Genomic DNA, 14,828 nt, shown 5'->3' on the forward strand with positions numbered 1-14,828 from the left:
TGTCCCTCTTTCAGTCTTTTGAAAGTTGGTAGTTACGGTATGTTAAATTATCCATAAAAATCATGGCCGTGACTTGGCTTAGATATCTGAATAGAACCATACTATATCTCAAATCCTGGACAAGCCCAACAGTAAATGTGTCCTGTGGCTGCCAGCATTGAATATGTATGCTTACACATAGCAGAAATGTTCTAGGCTTGTATGAACACTTCTGGTCTCTGCTGCTTGCAAGATGATGACTGGGACTTCTGCAAGATGGTGGATTTTTTGCTTTTCCCCTTTAAAATCAAGATCTGCACAGAGACGACTTATGTCAAGAGCACCATACCCAAGAGTCCTTACAGTCAGCTTTCTTATCATGAAACCAGCTGATAACAGTGCTCATATATGTTTGTGGCAACCTGGAGCTGAACCTGGAAATATTATTGAGCACAAAGGCAGGTTGTTGAGCTCCCAGCCCACAGACTGGATGCAGCTCTCATTGTGACTGCAGGCTGTGAGTCTTCAAGTGCGCAGGAGTAGAATATAGTATGAATGATCAACATGGAAGAGACTGTAGGAGGGAGCAGGGGGGGCTTGGCAGATGGATCCAGAGGGCACTTTGTAGCAGTTCATATTTTGCTTGTTGGTAGCTGTGATTGAAAAATTGCAAAATTTTCTGTTTACTATGTATTGCATTTTGTACAACACAGCTACATTCTAATATGGAGAGGTTTTATAGACAAATAATTTTTTTATGGGATTTACTTTGTGTTACGTAAGGTCTTGTTATATAATGAGCTGTAATACAACACTATAAAACTAACATATGAGTCTCAGCCTCTGTCTATAAGCGGTTGCAGGCTGTTAAAGTAGTCATTTAATCGGCAAAACCATTGTCCATGTGCGGGAGAATAACTTGAGGGGGTGCAGGAGCCTTAGTGACCCATAACCATAGCTATGCTGGTGCAGTGGTCGCAGCCAGGGGAACCACCAGTCTAAAGGATAAAAACCACCTTTTAATGTCAAAGGAGCAGTGTGCTGGAATAGTCAAGGAGGAATTATGTGGAGCAAGGCTGGGGCACAATTACACTGGTAGGGGGCTTCGGCAGGGGAAAGGAAGCTTATGTGCACATGGACATGTTTTCATGCAAGTCTTTGCACAGATAGAGAAGAAAGGGAACTCTGGATGTTGCCAAAATGTAAAGATTGGAGCGGCTGACTGCTACGAGGAGAAATTGTGCAAGGGGCCCAAACTAAGGGCCTGTGAGACTTTGGTTACGCCCCTTCCATACTTCCATATGTCTTAGTAGTGGCCTGCGTAGGTCCCCCTTCTATTAGCAAGAACTCAAAGTAAAACTGGCTTCTTTACTGGTGGACTTAGTCTGGCTATGCCTTACATTTTGTCCAGGTTAACGGTCCAGGTGTAACTTGGAGCTCCTGGGCCCCAATGCAAAGTATGTAGTGGGGCCCCCATTTATCATGTGCTATCTATAATACTGGTGTATTCTTATGTCATAGAGAGGCCTTTGGACCCTATGAGGCTCCAGGGCGCTGTCTGTTCCTATAGCTATACCTAGATCCTTTTGACTACTGCATAGTTGGCCAGATTTCCCCTATAGGATTGTAAGAAAGCTTTCTAGTGAATCGCTATAACTGAAAAGCTGATGAATAAAATGTTTCCCAACCAGACACAAGGGATGTATTGTCACCTATTTATATTTGAGTGTATTATAGATCTTCTGGAGTGACATCTATAGGTGTCCCTTCCCTATCTGTAAGAACATTGTCACCTATCTTACTGCCCTCCCCCCCCCCCCCCCCTTCGCTCCTGTTTGTCTTAGTGACGTCTTTTCTGGCTTTTGCTGTTTAGATTGTGCGAGTGACATCATTGCGTCTTTCTGTGACAGAAATGATAGGCCAAAAATATACAGTGACTAACGGAATCCTCTGTATCCCGCCACCTACTTTCCCCGGTAATGACAGTCTTGTAGAGAACAGAGAGGGGGAAGACTGTAATAAACAGATCAACATGCAAATGATCACTGAGCTTGGATTCTCAATACTGATTCACATGCAAAATTACAAAATGCTTTGTACAATCCAAATAAAGCTTTTTTATGTATTTCAGATTCTCTAGTTGTGCAGTGAAATTCTAGCCAAATCTTATGCTTAGTAAACTGGACCTACTAGGGTCATGTTATTGCATATTTTGGGAAGGCGCGTCAGTCAGATAGTGGAAAGCTTTGGCTTTATAGCACCGCCCTTGCCCCACATGTTTTGGACATTGCCTCCAACCTTACACCATTTGAATCGCAAAAATACATATGGCCTCTTTACAACTTAGCACAACAAATATGGAGTTGACTCCTAATTTATTTTGTTGGTTGTGTCAGGGATGGAGTTTGTTGCATCATAATGGTGGTGTTGGTGGTTGCACATTGGGTGTTGGTTGTACATTGGGTGTTGCACAATGGGTGTTGGGTTGTAACTTGTAAAATTTGTAATTAAGATGGGTAGTTTGGTAGTCGTCTTAAATAAGTGGGCATGGGGACTTAAGATATCACTGGGAGGGGTTGTAGGGAGGTAGGTATCAAAGGTGGAGGGGTTTCTGTGAAGTTTTGCCAAAAGTGGAGCTAGGTGTGAAAAAGGAGATAGCCAGATGTTTAAAGAGATATTCAGATGTGAATAAACCTACATTCAGCAGTCCAGCCTCTCTATGTACAATTGTTATTTTCTTCCAAGTAGATATTTATTGTGTGAAGGACATTTAGTCTACAGAGCACCTTGGAAACTTGAATTCTCCCTGCTATGTTACATGACCCTGGTAGGTGCAACTTACTCATCATAAAATCCCAAGGACACTATTATAAATCCACATCCAAAGGGTAAGACAAACGCCGCAAGATACAATATTGCGTGGCTTAAATATCTCTTAATAATCATGAATAATGACAATATTTTTTCTATAGCGCCAACATATTCCATCAATAAGAAATAATCTTTGCCCCTGTCTAACCCTCCTCACCTATTATACACATCATACACCATGGCTAACATATTTCACACTAGTTCGGCAGGAGGCAGGGGAGAATCATGGCTATGCCCTCGTCTTTAGAGTGGTAATAGACAACTTTTACAATATTTTAGTTTGTACCCTATTCTAATAAGCTTTTTGGATCTGGATTTATGCTTTGCTTACAAGGGTTGGCTTGAGGAGGTGTATGCACATCATTGAGATGCGTCCTCCTTCAAGAGCTAGATTGTTTTTTGGTTTAGGTCACAGACAAAATTCAGTCTTGGTTTGGAGTTCTTAAGGTAACATCTTCTACTTAAAGTGAAAATGGTGTCAAAAATATGACTTCAGTTCTGAACTTGTATATAGGCAGAATCCTTCCCATACGCAAGGTCTATATAAATACTTAAGTTATCTTCTCCTTTCAGGAAAGGCCTCTGGACTGCAGTTTATTGGTCGTGGATACAACCTAACCGTTTCTCAAGGACATGAAGCCAAGCTGAACTGCAGTTTATTGGGCATGGAGTTGCCAGAGATCCAGTGGCTGAAGGATGGCGTCATTGTGCAGAGTGCTGACCAAATGTACATTCCTGTCATGGAGGATCATTGGATCAGCTTCCTCAGGTACAGTATCTGGCCACGGCTTCTTCTGGGAAATAATGGCCTGTGTATTATTACCAGATGTAAGCAGCTGATACAAATGTCTCCATATATAGGCACTGGCTTCCGCATACCAGGGATATAAGTATACAGCTGCTCCAAATGGCATGCCCAAGGTATTCAGTATTCTTAGAATAGATGGAAATTATAGCACAGATCGATTATAAGTGTAACTTTTGGTTTCCATGGAAGGGCTGTAGAAAGGTGTCTGTACAATATGTAGTATAGTAGATATACAATAACTTGTATATAATATACAGTGTCCAGTCTATTGATACCTAGAATAAGAAAGGCAACTGAGCACATTAGCATATTCTAATTCCTAATGTTATAAAAGGAACCATGTATGGAATGTATAAAATGAATTCCAATACTTAAGATAGGCTAGCAATTTTAAATTGGTGAGGGTCTGACTATCTGGACCAGTTGTTTTGAAGGGTCGGAGGTACTTTTTCATTCCGGGGCAGCAATCTGTTGCTATGACAGCCGGGCACCCATTGAAGCCCCCAGACTTCTATTATAGACTGCGCTGGGCCCTGGAAAAAAAAGTGCCTAATGCAGTCACTTATATAAAAGATGCCTAATGCAGTCCCTTATATAAGAGCAAAAGAAGTTATGGCTGTCAGAATCTGGTGAGTCCCAGATTAAGTGATTTATACGGCTCTTTGAAAAGAATAAAAAAAAGTTATGGATTTTTGTAGGTAGGGAATAAAAAACGAAAAATTGTCTGCAGCGGGAAGGGGTTAAAGTGTAAAGTCCTAGATATGTGCAAATCCTTACAAGTAAGAGCATACCTTAGAATTATACGTTACCATTTCTTATCCTTCCACTGAAGTCTACAACCTTTTTAAGTAGCCAAGTGAAATCTGAAAGGGTAACTCATACCTTTTTGTAATCTATCCTTTACTAGCACATGGTGGGACTATTAAAGGATTATCTTATATAGTCAATGCGAAAGATATCTAAACATATCTTACCCAATACTGGATTGGATACAAGTCTTTCCTATAGTTTCCTAATCCACAACTTGTTCCCATCACCATAAAATGTACGGTAAAATCTTATTTCATTGGTACAATACTTCTTACAAATAGTCGTAAAAGCATACAAATGTCCCTGAAACATGCTGGAGGGGATGTAGCCAGAATGGTATATTACTCCATATAGTGTGGGACTGCCCTCTCCTAACTCTATTGTGGAGAGCTATCAAAGTTTCAATATATAGTATACTAGCCTCTGCCCACGACTTCGTCTGCGGGTTGGCGTCAGTGATCCCCTATATTCAGCAAATTGCTTATGTCGATGGTTTGCCTGCTCCAGTGTTTCGGCATCTCTTAAGCTGGCCTGCCGCTGAAATAGTTCCTTGCGCTGTGCCCATGATTGTGCCGGTATCCCAGCAGCTCACTGGGACACCATATAATGAGTGTGTTGTTGGCGTTGATGATCCCCCTCAGCTCTGCTTGAGGAGAACTCTGTTTACTTCTGGATACCATCATAGCTGTTGTTTGCAATAAATTTGATTTTCTTTTTACAGGCATGTTTAAAATTGGCACACTGCCAATTTGGATTGAAGGTGTTTGCCCATGTCAGTATGTTGCCTGGAGCAGATCAGATAATATGCAAATGCCTGTACACAATTCACCAAGGGTTAGTGTGTGTTTACACAGAGAGATAACAGCCCTGGCTTTATCAGAAGCTGAGATGAGAGCAGTGTAATATAGTGTGTGAACATAAATTCATAAGAGTTGTGAAGCCATATCATTTACCGGGATAAAAAGTAGCCTATGTGTTAATCGAGGTTACAATCTATGTATCTGTGTATATGTGCCAAACTTCATTCAGATCCGTTCAGTCGTTTTTGCATGATTGCATCCAAACTTTCACATTTATAATATTAGTAGATTCTATATACATAGCCTAATTCAGTTTTTGTATTCATTATTTTAGAATCTTTGATTTCGTATATAATTTTTTTTTTTTTTTTTTTTAATATTTTGCAAAATTCTACAAAATAATTGAATCAGAAGTGTAAAGTCCTTTTTTTGTCTAGTCGGTAAGATAGCCCAGCCACCTGCTAGTGGCCAGTGACTGATAATACGTTCTAGCAGCCATAAATATTATTGTATGGGACTGATGATCATTTTTGGCTGAAATATTAGAACAGATTCTGCTCTGCTGACCAGTCATCCAATGCTTGGAAGCTGAATGTAGAAATGGCCATCTGTAGGACACCGAATCCCAGGAGGTATATTATGCTTGTATTGTACCAAAATCAAATATTGAAGGGGATTGTTAATCAGGAGATATATTGGGCCTCTGTATAGTGTTATTATGTTATATCCCATTTGCGAGTCTTTTATACAGTGATGTACAGCTTCCTGCATATCATACGAGCATTCAGCAAGGCCATTAGTTTACAAAGAAAAATTATCTTGGCAGGCCAAGCAATGAAAAGAGCAATGCAAACAGCGAGCGGCTCCATCCTATGCTGATATGTTTTATAGTGAGCGGCATTATACTTCACCTATTAACAGCGTTGTGCTAATGCTTTTTCAGCTTAAAAAACGTTGAGCGTCCAGATGCCGGAAAATACTGGTGCGAAGCAGAAAATAATGGAGTGAAGGCCGTGTCAGAGGCCATCTGGATCATGGTGGAAGGTAGGTATTTTTTGGATGATGTGCATTTTTCATAAGGTCCTATTGTTATTCTGGTTTTTGCTGTTTATGCTTAGTGGTAAGCTGTGCATATGGTGTTTTTGGATACCTTTTTGTTTGCTATATATTTATTATAGATTATTCATAATGCAGTTTTATGATAAGCAGACCCCTGTTTTAGTTTGCCATCATTTTGCCTCCAAAGTATATAACACATTTCAGGGCTCGTTCACATCTGCGCCCCGGTCTCTGTTTTGCAGGTTTCCGCTTCCTGCCTGAAACTGGACAGGAGACAGAAACCTGCAGTCATTTTTCAAACCCATTCATTTGAATGGGTTTGAAAAGTGTCCGGACATGTAGGACTTTGTGTCCGGTTAAAAAAAAAACTTTCGCCGCGGAGAGCACAAAATGCTCACCAGCGCTCACGGCCGGGCACGGTCTGCGAGGTTTCCGTCTTCTGCCGACCTGGAAACAGAGATCGGGCGCTGGTGTAAACCCAGCGTCATAGATAAGAGGCCTAAAGTCTTTTGTTTGACCTACAATACATCCCAGAAGTAGGCTAGAACTGCACACTGCCTAACAGTCCCATATTTGGGGACATTGTCCTAATTTTTCAGAGATGGGTTTCAGATAAATTCAGGTTTCCAGCCCAAAACAGGCAGGGTTTGTGTAAAATTGAATTTCCCTGTTGTCTTGGAGGAAGTCTTGGGTACTTTTTACTAATGAGAGTAAGCCTAGTTGCAGATGAGTGTGTATTTTGCAATCCACAAATTAGTATTAAGTGTTCTGTTTTTGCAGACCATGTGTCATGTTTTTTTCAGCATCCGTGCCGTATGTCCGCAAAAAAAAAAAAACTGACACTGTCTCATCAGTGTGTGATCAGAGTTTGCGGATCCACAAAAGTGCCTACTTGTTGTACCTTCATGTTCTGCAAATACGGGCAGCACAAGGATGACACACAGAGCACATCCGTGTGCCGTCCGTGGTTTTTAGTCTCCCATAGGCTTCTGTAGGAGAGTCCATTCTGCAAACACTGAACAGAGAAGGACCTACTCCATAATTTGTGGCCCAGACTCACAATCTGCACACTGATCCGTGTAATACACGTCAGTGTGCTTGTGCTCCTAGAAATTTATGGGTCAGTCTGCAATCCAGGTTTTTCCTTGATCTCGCCCACAGTCGTCTGCAAGGGGCTTCTGACAGTCACGGCTTTCCGCTCCGGATTAGGACCAAATGAATGGGCCTAGTCAGGAGGGAGGTGTTGCGAGGCGGATGTCAGCCGCGGAATCCGCCTGAAGAAAGGGCAGCTTCCATTGATTTCAATAGGAGGTGGTTTTTTGAGCCGGATTCTGAAACGGATTCCACGTCAAAATCTGGCCCATTTGACTCTGTGTGAACTAGCCCTTAAGCTTCAATCCATTTTTTGCCATACTTCTAATATTTCTCTTTAGAAAGACCCCACGTCACAGAATGTCTCTGTTTTCTCCAAGTATGCGTACAAAGGAAATTAAAATAGGATCCTATTCTGTCTGTGCAAAATGGAAGTGTGAATAAGCCCTTAGGCTAGTTTTACACATTCAGCTGTTTCAACGCAATTTTTACAGTAAATTAAGGTGTGACTCATAAAAAAAGAAAGTATAAATGACAGATGATACATCTACTATGATCTGTGCATGGGGGGAAGGGTGTATAGTGATCTTTTTTTGTAAAATAATTTGTTCATCTATATTACTTCTCTTTATTACCAAAGATCCTCTAAAGTTCTAACTAACCCTTGCCAGGGTGTGACTGCCTGGTATCCACTGTATTGCCAGTATGTACATGTCACGGAGCAAAGGTATACGTCTTCCTCCGGATGGTCTTTTGAATCAACACGGACGCAAGAGGTCGGGAGACAACAGCAATTTATTGTAATCCACAAAGTTAGTAGCCGGCGGCGGTCACATCAACCGTAATAACAATAAGTCCACAGAAGTCACAATCCAATGATAGCTTTGGCTCCTTGGTCCTGTAACTAAATCCTGGCTCTCTGCAGAGCTGTGCACAGGCCGGCTAACACATACTAACTACTAGCTACAACTATATACTAAGACTGTTACACCTATATCTGTGGGTGGGAAGGGCTGAGTCACAGATCCTTCCCCCCTCACCTATATCAAGGAGAGCAGACTCCCTGTCTACTATGGACAATGCACCATCCAACATCTTCTTGGAGACACTGATCAGATTATCTCCACCCATTGTCCTCACTGGTCCTCACTAGTTAGAGGTATTTGCATACAATGTGCTAACACACTAGACCCTAATCAGCCAACTACACATTGATGTATATAACAGGTTAGAGAATACATTCCACATGAAATATATATTACACATTGCCTATAGTATAGACTCTAACCATCCCGTGACAGTACAGATGTAGCAGTTGCCAAAGGGGAAGGGGGTCTCTTCAAACATCTGTATCTCTCTAGTTCATTCTGAATTTACAAATCCCATTCCTTTCTGAGTCTTTAGTGGTTTGGCTACTTTGTAGCTTTCATATGACACCAGAACCTCTCTTCTAGGTAGTATAAAAACTAGAGATACAGTGTATGCCGGGCAGACTCTCCCTGGCAATGGATAGTTGGAGCATTGCTGGGAAGAACTTTTTAGATTTCTACTTAAATTAAGGAAAATAGGTTAATAAATTATATTCTAAAATTGTTCCCCAATCTACACAATCGCTGAAAGTACATGATAATGGCAGAGGGATTGCCATTGGTGTAAATTACTAGATGAATGATCAGATAATCGCTGACAATTCTATAAATCTATGGACATGTCAGACAGTAATGAGCTGTGTTAGAGGTCTCCTTGGGTTCTGAGATGACGACATGGAATCTCGGCTTTACACACTGGCGTTTCCTGAGCTTGGATAAGAATCCATCTTGAAGAATGGTCGTGTATTCACCTATTGACGTTGTTTACTCGTCAGAACAAGGGCATATGTGAGAGTTTATTAGCTGTGAGTCAGACCTGCATCCAGGGATTCCATTTAACTTCAGCAACCTGCCTATAGCCTTCCAAACAACTACAACTCACAACAATACATGCATCCCCAGAGCCCAGTCGTATCAATCAGCTGAATCACCCACACATTCTCCCCAGCCCCTTACCAAGTGCTATCATCATCTTCCTCCATTTATCTCACCTCTCTCCTGCCGACTCCATCCATCTTTCTTCCTCCCACACAAGTCAGCTTCTTATACCTTTTCTTTTAACCCCATCATCCCCACTGCATGCTTCATGTCTGGCTAGAACTGCAATAAGCAAATATTTAGTGATGCCTTATCCACCTCTGAGAGAGGGAGATGATTTGGGGTCATTACCGCTGTAAGCACATTTCTTCATTGTGCAGGGACACAATGGATAATAAAGACATGGCCTATTTTCTCTTTTCATTAGATTACTAAACCTTTTATAGCCACATGCTTGGATGCAGCCATTGACTATATGGAACGGAGTGGGGAGTGTTACTAGAAACAGATATTCTGCTGACAAATCATAAATTCTATAGCCCAGTTTAAAGGGAGATTATCTACTTTTTTTTTTTAAACTGTGATTTTTTTTATTAATGGCCTATCTATAGAATAGACCAGGGATAGGAAACCTTGGCTCTCCAGCTGTTACAAAACTACAACTCCCAGCATGCATACTTGCTCTGCTGTTCTTGGAACTCCCATGGAAGTAAATGGAGCATGTTGGGAGTTGTAGTTTCACAGCAGCCAGAGAACCTTGGCTGACCATCACTATTAGATCTGCGAGGATATGACACCTGGGACCTCCCCAGATCAGCAGATCCTAGTAATGTTTACATGCTGGGAGCCGCACTGCTCACTTGCTGTACAAAGTCTAGTGGCAGGTTTAGGTACTGCCTTGCTCTCTTATTGAAGTCTATGCGAGAGCACTGCAGTACCTAGAACTGATGCTACACTTTGTATATTGAGTGAACAGTACAGTTCCCAGAATGTAAAGACCCCCGGGAGCCACACTGTACAGAAACTGCTGATCTGACGGGGTCTCTGCTGTTCGCATATGCCATCAATATTAAATCCAGACCATTAATATTAGAAAGTGGATAATGAGAAAAATATTGCTAATTGCAATTTAATCAATCTATTTATAAATCCTAAAACACACCATACATTTTTTTTTTATGTCCATTCCTAGGTGTCCCATATTTTACCATGGAGCCAAAAGATATGTCTGTGTTAAGAAACTCCTCCTTCAATATTTCTTGTGCGGCAGTAGGACCACCAGAGCCTCTGACTATTATATGGTGGATGGGCGATTCCCCTGTTCAGAGGAAGCCAGATAGCTCTCCTTCTATTCTGACAATACCAGGTAAGTAACTGAGCTAGGGTCTTTCATATTTCTAAAGGAAACAATCTTTTGTGACAGTTTCCTGAACTTCTCCCACTAACTTCCTAGAAAGAAAAGGTCACTTATGTTCATGTACGTTTAACTCAGTCTAGAATACAGAGTTCCAGATCCTCTGCATACATATAACGTCCTAGAATAAATCACTGGCTACTTGCAACCACCATTAGAGTGCTTAGGAGCCTGCTGCATATTGTGTATACATTATAGGGGCTTTCTGACTTTGCAATATTGATGGCCTATCTTTAGGATCAACTGTTTGAAGGGGCTGCGTCACTTGGGTGAGGGCTATAACTTCTTATTGTATAATAAACCATGGCTCTCTAGTTGGAACTATAATTTCCAGCATGCCCTGCTACATCGCCATCACCTGTACATATATCTCTGATGGTTTAATACAATGCACGGTGTCAGTCTGGAATACAGGTTTGTAGAGAGAAAACACATCTTGACAGTGGCAAGAAATTAAAACACAAATTACGCTAGAAGGGGTGTAGTTTTTGTTTAAATTTTTTTTAATACTTTTTACTGTGATTTTTATTTTTGGGCGACTGAAATAGAATAGGTCATCAATATCAGACACCAGCTGATCAGCGCTTCTCGCCAACTACTATATGAATAACATAGTGTGCATCATATAGCTCTGTTCTCTGGGTAATGGCCATGCTGAACTACTGCAGTGACGCAACTTAGCCCCTATACAGAGAGCAGAGTTCTGTGCTTCTGGCTCAGTTTTCCATATAGCATCTGGTGAGAACATCTGATAAGCGCCACTTCAACACATGGAACCCCCACCCCTCTGAATTTGATGACCTATCCTAAAGATTGGACATTCATATAACTTGCCTGGATAACCGCTTCAGTTCTTTCCCTTTAAACCTAAAAAAAAAAAAAAATTTGAAACCCTTTTTAAAGTCTAATTTATCTTTCAGCCTTGGGTGCTCATATTTATTTGACTATATTCCACCTAGAAATATTTATAGCTCCTTATTTGTGCTGCATATATCTCCTTCTCTGCTGGATATGTCTTAAAGCTGATGGTAATTGATGCAGAGGAGAGCACGGCCGCTTATAATTATGGTACTCGCTACAGTACCTTTGGGGAGAGCACTAAATAGGTAATTAAAAAACACTAATTACAGAATCTCAGTTCTATTTTAGTACGGTGTCCAGTAAGGACGATATTAAACTGACACAATGAGTTCTGCTAGTTAGTTGTAGGTCTTATATCACGTTGTATATGTCTGTGAAGTTTTTATTTTCATTGTCAGCAAATGTTCAGGCTGCGGCAATGGCTAAATTTATGGTCTGGTTATTATGCTGAAACTTAACCATCTCTCTCTTATACAATTTTGGGTTCAGAATCAATTACCGTTCTACTTTAAAGGATTTCTATTAGGAATATACTGCCGCTTTGGTCGTGGAAACATTCTTTAGATGTATACCTTTTTTTTTTGCACTTAAAGGGGTTTTCCAACCCCAAATTGAATGTTCAATACTGATGACCTATACACAGGAAAGATCATTAGTATGTGGTCTATCAGGGTCTGACACCAGGATGGTTCTAGTAGCCCATGGGTGCCGAAAGTGGATGTTAGTGGATGGTTTTCTGGGACTGAATAATCAGTTCTATTTCTCTAAACACAGATTCTTGCCTTTAAAACCCCATTTAAATTAAGGGTAAAGATTATCAGTCACAGAAGTTTTGGCAAGAAAATTGGGTGGGTGGGTGGGTGTGTAAGTACACGTTGTGTGTAAGGCCCCACGTTGCGGAATTGCAGCTCTTTGTGTTGTAGATTTTGCTGCATTTTTTTGAGCCAAAGCAAGGAGCGGATTGAGCGGAAGGTAGAAGTCTAAGAACTTCTTATATCATTCCCATTCCTTTTGTAGCCATTCTTGGCTTTGGCTCAAAAAAACCACAGCAAAATCTGCAACAAAAAAAGCTGCGTTGCCGCAGCTTGGGGCCTCAGCCTAAAGGAGATTTCTGGCTCAATCCATTGGAACCACCACTATGCAGTGGATGTTGCTGCTGCTCCACTGTTTATTACTTGAATAGGAGCAGATCTACGCATGCCGCCTGTCCGCTAGCAGCTTCTGGCACCCAGAGGCTGCTGGAACTGATGTGTTGGACCCCGCTAAATCACATACTGATGACCTGTCCTGTGGATAGAGCATCAGTATTAAAATTTGATTTGGGGCTGGAAAACCCCTTTAATCTTTGAGATGCCTCCCCAACACACACACACACACACGTACGTTGCCAAATTTCTGTGACTGCTAATCGTTTCCCTTAATCTAAATGGGGGTTTTAAAGGCAAGCATCTGGATTTAGATGACTAGAACTGATTATTCAGCCCCAAAAACTTCTGCAACAAAATCTGCAAGTGTTATGTAATACTGAAACACATGTTATGAACCCAAATTAAGCTCATGTTTCAATTGGAGCTAAAAAAGCTGGAGAAAAAAGGCAGCAGAAAATGGAATGCCAAAAATGCTTACATTTATCTTAACTGCTTTCCACTGTGTTTTGCATTTTTGCATTCTCCCATGTAAGTCTATGGGAACAATGCAGTGGGAATGAGATTAAGTAAAATTCACTTTGCAGGGACTATAAACCTCTGGGTTTGCTTCTGTTGCACGTCTGCAGTAGTCAAATGTTCCACAATGCGCGCCTTCAGCCTCAAAGGGGATTTTCCGTCATAGTAAGTGATGGCATGTCACCAGGATATTTAATTACTTAATGATCAGTAAGGGTAAAATGAAGGATGGCTATTCGCTACTGCGTCTTCACAGGCTTCCTATCACACTCTGCTCTTACTTAAATTAGGCTGTGTCACAATTCTCTGCACAGATTTGGCCAAAAGCACCTTGAGCAGGGAGCAAGATGATGTAAGGAGTCAGGGCGGCATCTGTTAGTTTATGGCCAATTGCTGTGCATAATGGCCCTGAAAGCAAAGATGGAGCATAAAATACTTATTGAAAACCTTGACAGCCCCTTAAAGTTTGCAGTGCATTAACTCTTCACAAGCTATCCCCTTATTAGTCCATGCAAAGCCTTAAACAGAGGGTTGCCTATAAATTGGCTGAATTGCTAGGATATATGGTATCTATTAAAGGGGTTGTCACAAATATAAGCCTATCCCTGCCCACAGTACCCCTTACTCTGTTAGCTGCAATCTGTTCTTGCCCACAAATAGTAACTTTTGCTCTAGCAGACTTCCACACATTACAGGGTCAGCAATTTATTGTATTACTTGATGCCCATTTTAATCTGTAAAGGGATTGTTTTTGCAAGACAACCCCTCTAAGGTGAAGTTGTCACTATGAACATATGACACAGACAGATATGAGCAGACTGATATATAGTTTTATCCCCCGTTCAAACGGGGAGTGGATGGCGGATTTTGGTCTTGATTCCGACACGGGAAGCCGCATCAGAATAGGGCCAAAATCCGCCTGCCGCGACTTCCGACAGTCGCAGCACTCCGGTCCGGTGTAGGCCCAAATGAATGGGCCTAGTCCGGAGCATGCTGCCTCGAGGTGGACACCGCGGCTGAATTGGCCGCGGAATCTGCCTGAAGAAAGGGCAGCTCGCTTCTTTTTTCTGTGAGCGGCATGTTGCCGCTAGTGGTCTACAGAGACCGCTATTGTGAGGGGGCAGATTATAACGTGAATTCCAGGCAAAAATCTTCCCCCTTTTATCCCATGTGTACGGGGCCTAAAGGATCTATAGTGGGGAAAGATTCTGAATAATGTACATTTCATTAATTTAAAGGGCGTCTGTCAGCAGTAAATGTATTACAAACCTAATCCCAGTACCTTGTAGGTGTGATTCTACAGTTTCCAAATATGCCTCTGTTATTGAACCTTAGTGGCCCATTTTCATGTAAACCCCTATTTAATTCCTATGCACATGAGGACAAGGTGCTTTGGGGAGTCTCTTAGCTTGCCTGGCTTTTGATCTCCCCTCTAGATTCCCAGGCAAAGTACGTTTCCCTCATCCGCATATGAGTAAAACAGCAATTTACATGAAAATAGGTCACCAAAGCTGAATAACAGAGGCCTATTTGGAAACTATAGAAGGTTGTGTTAGGCTTATA

The 14,828-nt window shown here is 41.4% G+C and overlaps 1 protein-coding gene across 1 annotated transcript in view; it reads left to right on the forward strand.

The window, feature by feature from the left end:
• The window catches only part of TYRO3 (TYRO3 protein tyrosine kinase), a 145,154-nt gene that overhangs the window by 38,538 nt on the left and 91,788 nt on the right, over nucleotides 1–14,828 (forward strand). The window contains exons 2-4 of the mRNA XM_075282823.1: nucleotides 3,424–3,619; nucleotides 6,212–6,312; nucleotides 10,519–10,692. Of these exons, the coding sequence (XP_075138924.1) occupies nucleotides 3,424–3,619; nucleotides 6,212–6,312; nucleotides 10,519–10,692 (471 nt within the window). The remainder of the gene's footprint in view (nucleotides 1–3,423; nucleotides 3,620–6,211; nucleotides 6,313–10,518; nucleotides 10,693–14,828) is intronic.

The sequence above is a fragment of the Leptodactylus fuscus genome, chromosome 7 (genome assembly GCF_031893055.1).
Source record: "Leptodactylus fuscus isolate aLepFus1 chromosome 7, aLepFus1.hap2, whole genome shotgun sequence".
Classification (NCBI taxonomy): domain Eukaryota; kingdom Metazoa; phylum Chordata; class Amphibia; order Anura; family Leptodactylidae; genus Leptodactylus; species Leptodactylus fuscus.